The 9,613-nt window shown below is 49.9% G+C and overlaps 1 protein-coding gene across 1 annotated transcript in view; it reads right to left on the minus strand.

The window, feature by feature from the left end:
- Positions 1-8,693, minus strand: part of KATNAL2 (katanin catalytic subunit A1 like 2) — a 76,356-nt gene extending 67,663 nt beyond the window's left edge. The window contains exon 1 of the mRNA XM_088476497.1: positions 8,639-8,693. Coding sequence (XP_088332623.1) covers positions 8,639-8,641 — 3 coding nt within the window. The 5' untranslated portion in view covers positions 8,642-8,693. The remainder of the gene's footprint in view (positions 1-8,638) is intronic.
- Positions 8,694-9,613: the final 920 nt, after the last annotated feature.

The raw sequence follows: 9,613 nt of genomic DNA on the forward strand, positions 1-9,613 counted from the left end.
AAAACAAACACACAGCTGGCGGCACCGGCGGCTGTGTGTTTGTCACTGTGTAGTGCTGACTGAACTCCGGGCTTGATTCAGACCCGCTCGCAAGCGGGTCGATGTTGCCCAAGTGCGCATGCGCGTGAGACCCGAAAAACGATGGCTAAGCCGTCGTTATGGGTCTCGCACCAAAGGGGGCGTGCTGTCGATGGTGATTGACCACCCATGGGAACGCCTACCGTCTGGGGCCGGCCCCACTGACATCACTAGTGATGTCAGTGGGAGTGCTTGAACCGACCCTGGTTAGGAGATAAAGTGAACGGTGATAAGGTGCCAGACAATCAGCCCCCAACTGCCATTTTTCAAACACAGCCTGTGACATGGCAGTTAGGCGCTGGTTGGGGGGGTTTAGGTGCCACTGGGGGGAGGTTAGGTCAAGCACCTCCCCGGGAGGGTTAGGTTTAGGGTGTGGGAAGTGGGGGTTAGGATTAGGCACTCCCGGGGGGACAGGGTTAGGCACCACCCCGGGAGTTTTAGGGTTAGGCACCCCTAAGGGAGGGTTAGGGGGTGGACAGGGGAGGGTAACAGTACTTTCCTGCCCCAGTCGGGATCTTCATCCTGTCGGGTATCCGCAGTCGGTATTTAAACCAGTGGCTATTCAGCCGCCGGCATTTCAATACTATTCCTTATAAACAATGTTGCAAGTAAAGATGGTATTTACCAGGTATTATAAATACAGAGCTCAAATGAAAACTCTGGTAATTGGGGGTTTATGCCTCCAATGTCCGTGTCCGGATCCCAAATATGTCTTTAATTGCTGGTGATTATACCTGTGTCAGGTCGCGGCTAGCTGCTGCTGCGTCCTCCGGCTCCTGGCCGCGACCATCAGCTGCTGCGCTCCCCAGGTCCCAGCTCACAGCTTCCAACGGCGGCCAGCACCCACTGCACCACAGGGCCCCCAACCACAGCGATGTCCCTCCTAACCTCTCCACAGTCTCCGACGGCTGTTCTCTCCAGGGTCCACGCTGCTCAGTCCAGGCTAAGGGGCGCCTCGTACACCTGACACTGCATCAACCAATAGCTGGCTCACAATGATACCCCTTTTACACCACAGCTAAAACCCGGATTATTTCAGGGTTAACCCGGGTTGCTTCTAGGTGTAAAAGGAGCCAGGATCGGATTCCCGGGTTGAGTAACCAGGCAATCCATCCCAGGTAACTTGCAGGGTTTAACACAGGAACGACCCGTGAAACCCTGCAGTGTAAACGCGTACCCTGGGTGATCTGACCCGGCTCCCGTTTACAGCATGGGGACTTCCAAGTTTCTCAGCACTTCAAGATGATGTCATCTCCAAGCACAGGGTTGTTTTCCAGTAGAAAAGGGGTCTGTCCTGGGTCTGACCCGGTTTGGGTCTGTGGAGCTGATTCAGACCCGTTCACTATGATGCGGCCGCTCACTCCCAGCGTATGCAAATTCGGCCAAGTGACGGCATAGCAGGCGATCACACGGTAAGGTATAAGCACACCCACTACGTCTTGGCGTGCAATTGCTTTGTGTATGTAGACGCCCACCAGCCTGTCTTAAGACGCCCACTAGCGCACGTCATCTCCAGGAAGTGTATGCAACCATCGGTACATCGGGTACCATCGGCAGCGAACACAGCGCTTGAGGTTGATTATACCCTGCCGCAAGCACTGCGAGCACTTCAGAGTGAAATCCCACCAAGTGACGTGTACTATGACGCTGCCTTTTAATTATGCACGCCTCTGAAACGGCGTTGAGACACTCAAGCACGCCTGCGTTCGCACCTCCACTCCCCCGTTTCCAGTGGACTACCCCTGTCACCACCCACAAACGGCCTCTCTGGTCACTCACTTTACTGAGCAGTCAATGCGCAGCCAGCGAACGCATCTCGATCTCTCGCATTGGTTCGCACACGCACATTGCGATACGTACGGATGCCCAGATAGCGACTATCGGCCAGCTACGAGCATTCACATCATAGCGAACAGGTCTGAATCAGCTCCTGTGTTCCAAATCTCGGGTCAGACCCAGGACTTAGGTGGAAAAGCAGAATAAGTCAGCTGAAGTATTCCAGCCTTTCACAGTCCAGCAATGGGTATATAAAGGATCTTTGGATTAAGGCACTTTGCCTGTGCAACGTTGCTTCTAGTTACATCTCTAGGCTCCAGTACTCTCGTCTACATCTCTAGGATCCAGCACTCTCGTCTGCAGTTTATCTACAGAGCATCTGCTGCTTCTACCAAGCGTCACTGAGTCCACCTCGGCAACCCACACCGGTACCAGCCAGTCCAGTTGCCACCGAGTCCACCTCTGCAACCATCACCGGTATAAGCCAGTCCAGTTGCCTAGTCATCACAGAATCTGTCATGGTAACTATCATCAGAAGTAGCCGGACTAGTCCCGCCAGGTCTTATTCAGCATGTCTCAGCTCACCACCCTGTCACACTATCTAAAACGAGTTAATTCCAAGACTAGCACTCCTGGAGTGTCCTGCTCGACCCTACTCACCAGTTTCAGCGCAGCAATAGTACCCCTGTGCCTACTGAGAACCACTTATGAGAAGAACCTATATCCGGCCTCCTCAATTCCAAGATCCCGCTACTCCTCTCCCAACCCCTAAGCCAGTACAGGGAACCACCTCCCCTAGCTTTGTGACAGTTTGCACAGGCCTGATGGACCCTGAACAGGATCAGGCTTCGGGAGCTAAAGTTCTACAAAACCTGGCCTCTAGGTTGGAAAGTCAGGAAACGGAACATACTCAAGTGCTTCCCTTCCGCCAGCTACGCTTACGTCTCCTGCAGTAGTGGTACCTTCTTCCTCAGTTGTGTCACCTTCTCCGACTTCCGAGTCTCGTCTGCATTTACCAACTCCTAATCATTTTGACGGCAACCCCAAGCATTGTCGAAGGTTTCCTCAATGTATGCGAGGCTAACGCAAAATGTCCCCACATCCAGAGCTAAAGTGGCACATGTCATCTTTCTCATTTGGATTAGAATGACCCGCTCATATCTAATTATTCTGCTTTTATAAAGGCTTTATCCGTCATTCTTCGTCTCCTGCGGGGGCCGGATTCTTTTCGTAAAAAAAAAATAAAAAATGGTGGCCTCCGACCCTGTATAGACAAATGTTCAGCCATTCACTGTAGGCACATCAATCATCCCCTAACATGCTCAACCTGACGTTATCGCCAGGTTGACCAGCATGTTTGGGCGATGGTTGATGTCGAAGCTGGATAATTGGCTGAGACAGAATCAGTTTAAAATTAGATTGGAACGACGCCATCTTGCGAATGGCCACAAGACACCATCTTAGAAAATGAGATCTGCACGACGCCATTTTGCGAATGGCCGCCCAGGGCCATTTTAGAGAAACTCACACTTAAGTACATACGGCTATGCTATTATTAGCATCATGCGATCGCATATTTCACCATACCCCATACACACATTAAATACACACAGTTGCTCTGTTAACATGACGCACATTAGCGAATGCATAAAATCCTGCAGGCGAACGCTGTTTATTAGCTTCATGCGTACGCATCTTCCCTAAGTTACATATAACAACTAGCGTCTTTTCCCAAACCCCTCATACTTACACACTGCACACTCACATAAAAGGTTCCATAGCTCCAAAGTGTAATATTCAAGGGTTATCCATTTATTACTAATGTTGTGAAATAAAGACTATTTTGATACCTAAGGTTTAGTACATGATAAGTAAACTGTGTTTAGTGTTGTACTGATCTACTCTGTCTCAACAGCTATCCGGTATCATCGGTGAGAAGATCGCAACATGCATTCTCAACTTATGAACTGTAGAGAGTTAAAACACTAAAATGTACTTTGTAATGTTAGCAGCTTAGATTTGCATGCGGCGGGAAAAAGGATACAAAGGGAGGTTGGATACCGTTTGTATCCATTTGAAATTGTCCAATAAATGATCCTGTAACCAAGACAACTTTAAGAAGAACCAATGGAATCAAGCCAAACTTATCTACTGTATTCCCAATCCCTGTAAGGGTATACATGTGCGTACAGAGGGCCTGATTCAGAGCCGGACGCTCTGAACGAGCGCCCGCTCTGAATCAGGGAGTTTTTTTTTTTTTTGGTGCGTCCTCCTGGACGCTCGCATAGCTGTGGGTTACCACCCACAGCTTATGCGAGCGTCCATGATGATGGTCGCGATGGTCAAGACCATCGCGACCATCGGGCTTGCGACGAGACCCTGCGGTAGGGTCTCGCTGCCGTAAGCCCTGGAGTGATTTTGGCTCTATCCGAGCCAAAATCACTCCCACTGACATCACTAGTGATGTCACTAGTGATGTCAGGGTAGGCTGGATCCAGATGGTAGGCGTTCCCATGGGAACGCCTCCGTCTGGGCAGCCACGCCCCGGGCACGCCCACCAAAGGGGGCGTGCTGTCACTCACCATCGACAGCATGCCCCCTTTGGTGCGAGGCGCCGAGCGACTGCTTCCCCGTCGCTCGCTGGGTCTTGCGCATGCGCACGACGGAGCAGCCTCCGTCGTGCGCATGCGCATTTGGGTACCATCGACCCGCTTGCAAGTGTCCTGCGCTCGCGAATAGGTCTGAATGAGACCCAGACTCCCATCTGGAGTCTTCTTGCTGATGCTGTTGACGGAGGTCTCTTGTTGATGCCGGAAACTGGTTCCAGTGCGAGTGCATATGTATAACTGTACCTTGGGTCTGTATAATTTCTTTGCGCTAAATTGTCTTTAGATCACAGCGTGTAACCTACTGTTTTCATGTGGAATAATATACTTTGTGCGTTGGAAACACATTTCAATGTCTGAAGGCTTTTATTTTACTGTATGACTGCGTACGCAAATAGCGTCAACCTAGAAGGTATAGGCAGGAGCGTATAAAGGTTTAGAAAGGTATAGGCAGGATTGTACAAGGTTTAATTACGTTATAACATTGATGTCGGAAACCACCAGCGGGGGCGTGCATCACTGGTCATTTTGGACATTTACATCCCCGATGTTTGCCCGTTTACTGAACGATTGCATGTTTACGATGTCGTAATCCTGCAATCGCGCTATGTTATCGGGTAGTGGATACGCGGCATTAGACCTTAAAGGTGCATCCAATCTGATAAGGATAAAAGACGGAGATGAATGGAAGACGGCTTTTAATACCCGAGACAGGCATTACGAATACTTAGTCATGCCTTTCCGTTTGTGTAATGCCCCAGCTGTGTTTCAGTACTTTGTAAACTAAATTTGTGTAGGATATCCTATATAAGTAAGGTGTCGTCTACCTGGACGATATCCTCATCTTTTCTGAAGACTTAGGGCCTGATTCAGAGCTAGACGCTATTTGCGCTCGCTCGTTTAGAAAAAAGGGGTGGCTATTCAAATGAACCCTTCGCTCTTTGCGGTCTGTTCACGCCTCTAGGTCTGAACAAGCGAACAAAACTTGCGGTCGTTTTTTGGAAAACTACGCCCCCTGGCCACTCGCATCCTACGTCATGTCCGCTATTTATTAGATTAATCGAGTACATCAACCAGCGTATGAACTGCTCGCTATTCTTGTGGTTGGTTTTTCCTACCGCAATCTTGCGAGCAGTTCTGACTATAAAATAACCCAGTGACGTGGTCAATGACGCTGCTGTATTAATTATGCACACCCATAAAACGCCCGTTTTGACCTTTAAGCACGCCTGCGTTCGGATTTCCACTCCCCATTTTCAAGCACCTTCCCCTGTTACCACCCACATACGCCTCCTCCTGTCACTCAAATTAGCAGGCATTCGCTATTTAGCGAACAAACGATTTTCGGCCACACTGACTGGTTCGCGCATGCGTATTACGATCCGTACGCATGCGCAGTTGGGCAAACATCGCTCGGAACGAACGAGCGGCCGCTTACGAGCGTCTCTGAATCAGGCCCTTAATCATACACCGGCACAGATGTCTTACATGGATTACGCTCCAATCAGCGCATGAAGCCAAATAAAAGAGGATTTAGGTGATATGTTTTGCGCCTTGCCTGCTCTAGTTGAATCCTTTTATAGAGAGAGTATCCAATTTACCTCTCAAGAGCAATTTAAAGAAACAAGAAAAAAGGATAATCACATAAGCGCATGAAGCCTCTCTGGAGGGACAAGAAGACAGAGCGCTCGCTCTGAATCAGGGCCGGCCTTCTTGTTTTTTAGAGCGGCCTCCTGGCCGCTTGTATAGCTGTAGGTGACCACCCACAGCTATAGCGAACGGCCAGGAAGATGGTCGTGATGGTCAAGACCATCGCGACCATCGGGCTTGCGACGAGACACTTGTGGTAGGGTCTCGCTGCCACAAGGCCCAGAGAGATTTCGGCTCTCACAGAGCCGAAATCTCTCCCACTGACATCACTCGTGATGTCAGTGGGGCCGCCCCCAATCGGAGGCGTTCACATGGGAACGCCTCCGTTTGGGCAGCCACTCCTCCGGCCCGCCCACCAAAGGGGGCGTGCTGTCACTCAACATCGACGGCACGCCCCCTTTGGTACGAGACCCAGAGCAACGGTTTGCCCGTCGCTATCCGGGTCTCGCGCATGCGCGCGATGGAGCCGGCTCCATCGTGCACATGCGCACTGGGCCACCATCGACCCGCTTGCGAGTGCATAGCGCTCATGAGCGGGTCTGAATCAGGCCCTCTGTGCAGTAGAGCCTTCCTATCAGTGATAAAAGTTATTTTTACAGCTTCTTATTCAAGTTACAGCAAGGAAATGTAAGAATTCCTCTGCGATCTCCCATTTGTCATTCACTTTTGCTTCAGTACAGTGTCACTGACATATTATGATCTGGGGACACTGTGGCATAATGTGAACTGGGGACACTGGGCCTCATTCAGAGGCGGTCGGAGGAAGCAAGCGGTCGCTCAGAAACTGGGCGGCCACTTGCATCCTGACCGCCCGCCTCTGTTGCGGTCGTTAGGCTGTGGGTTAACACCCACAGCTCTAACGACCGGTCCGGTGATGGTCGCGATGGTCAGAGACCATCGCGACCATCGGGCTTACGACGAGACCCTAGGGTAGGGTCTCACTTGTCGTAAGCCCCGGAGAGCTTCTGGCTCTGTCAGAGCCGGAAGCTCTCCACTGACATCTCACTGACTAGTGATGTCAGTGGGGCCTCCCCCAACCCCCAAAATTCAGGCGTTCCCATGGGAACGCCTCCGTTTGGGCTGCCACCCCCCCGGCCCGCCTTCCAAACGGGGCGAGCTGTCAATCAACATCGACAGCTCGCCACCTTTGGAAAGAGACCCGCTACGACCAGCGCTGTCGGTCGTAGCGGGTCTCACGCATGCGCACGAGGGAGCCGGCTCCCTCGTGCGCATGCGCACTGGCAAAACATCGAGAATAAGGTCCACTGCGTGGCATAATGTGAACTGGGGACACTGTGCGGCATAATGTGAACTGGGGACACTGTGCGGCATAATGTGAACTGGGGACACTGTGCGGTATAATGTGAACTGGAGACACTGTGCGGCATAATGTGAACTGGGGACACTGTGTGGCATAATGTGAACTGGGGACACTGTGGGGCATAATGTGAACTGGGGACACTGTGCGGCATAATGTGAACTGGGGGCACTGTGCGGCATAATGTGAACTGGGGGCACTGTGTGGCATAATGTGAACTGGGGCACTGTGCGGCATAATGTGAACTGGGGGCCCTGTGCGGCATAATGTGAACTGGGGGCCCTGTGCGGCATAATGTGAATTGGGGACACTGTGCGGCATAATGTGAACTGGGGGCCCTGTGCGGCATAATGTGAACTGGGGACACTGTGTGGCATAATGTGAACTGGGGACACTGTGTGGCATAATGTGAACTGGGGGCCCTGTGCAGCATAATGTGAACAGGGGCCACTGTGTGGCATAATGTGAACTGGGGGCACTGTGTGGCATAATGTGAACTGGGGGCACTGTGTGGCATAATGTGAACTGGGAGCACAACAGCTTGTTCAACACATTTGTGCTGCTGGGAGTATTTACATATTATACTTTAGAATAACATCGCCAGTATATCATTTTGACAAATTCATTGGTAGGGAGAAAATTTTATTCAAATAATTGCAGCGTAGATTTCTGTCCATTTTCCTAAGTATGATATTACTTTGAGTGGGCCCGAGTGTCGGGGCGGGCAGGGGACACACACACACACACATATCAGTGGACGTAGTGCGGCGTCATCCCTTTGTCATCTACGTATCTATGTTTAACATGAAGCTGCACTGGGAGACTTGGTTACACCCCCTGCACTCCCGAATAGGGATGGGACATCAAAACAAAACATTGGAAGTACTGATGTTTTTTACATTGAATCCAAAACATTATTTAGATATAAACATTGGTTCTCTGGAACTGATGTTTCTGTTTTGTTAATGCAAAGTCTGTACTTAAACATAAAATAGGCTAATAAACATTTAAAATAATTGGTTTACTATGTATATCTTCATGGAGGCAAATAGAGAACATAAATGGTGCACACATACACACACAAATGGTGCAAAAAGTAGGATAATGCATTTGTAGAAGTAAAACATGTTTTGTGGTGAATCAATATTTTTAAAGAAATAAAATGTGATGCATTAACTAATGAAACTTTAATGATCTCACTGCTACTTACCATATTGCCAATAGCTGCAGCAGCCAGACACCCCAGCACACAATCAGTATTCACTGAGAGCAGCACCAGTGACAGTGAGCCAGGGGTGGGACTGTCCTATGTGCTGCTGCTAATTGGTTAATCAGAGTGTCTTTCACTCTGTCAGCCACCACCCCCACCAGTAGTAACCCAGTCAGTGTGTTTTGAACACTCTTATCTTACTTTGCAATTGACTAAAAAAAACAGGAGTCAGCTGGCAGCCCAAAGCAGCCTGCATCACACATTGTCACAAAAAAAAAACAACATTGGAAAAGTAGGAAAAAACATCGGGGGAGAAATCTAGCGATGGTAATGAAACATTGGATGGTAAACATTGCAGGATTAAACATCGAACATCGAAACCATCTGACCGATGCTTCCAATGAAACATCAAATGATTCCCATCCCTACTCCCGAACCAAACCCATACAAAGGCTGGGGTGTGTGCCCCCTCTCGGCACCCATGCTGCTGCACTACATTGCAACTTTTATCTGTATATTGCCTGTTAGACAATGAGTGTAAATGTCTGATTGGTTACTTTGTAAATATCTCTCAATGTACTAAGAACCAAATCTGATTTCTATCTACACAGTAATGTAGAAGTGGTGTACATACTACAAAACCCTTATCCTACCATATAATGACTACTGTTCCAGCATAGACATATAATGCACCTGGACCATGGAAGGGGGGTGAGCTATGACGTCACCAGACCCTGCCACATGACCCCTTCCATCATGCACATTACTCCGCTCCTCGGATGACGTCATGGTGGGCGGTGACAGCCGCCACTGACCGGCAGCGCATGCGTAGTGGAACGGCAGACAGCCGCAGCCTGCAGATGAGGCCGAAGAGTACTTATTAAAGTAATTTATGAGCTAAGGAGGGACTTGGAGGCAGACGCACCTTCCCCAAGCAATATGGCGGCTCGATCAGGACGTCGCGTCACCTGCATA

This window comes from Taudactylus pleione, unplaced genomic scaffold, assembly GCF_031769625.1.
Source record: "Taudactylus pleione unplaced genomic scaffold, aTauple2 ptg000189l, whole genome shotgun sequence".
In the NCBI taxonomy this organism is placed as follows: domain Eukaryota; kingdom Metazoa; phylum Chordata; class Amphibia; order Anura; family Myobatrachidae; genus Taudactylus; species Taudactylus pleione.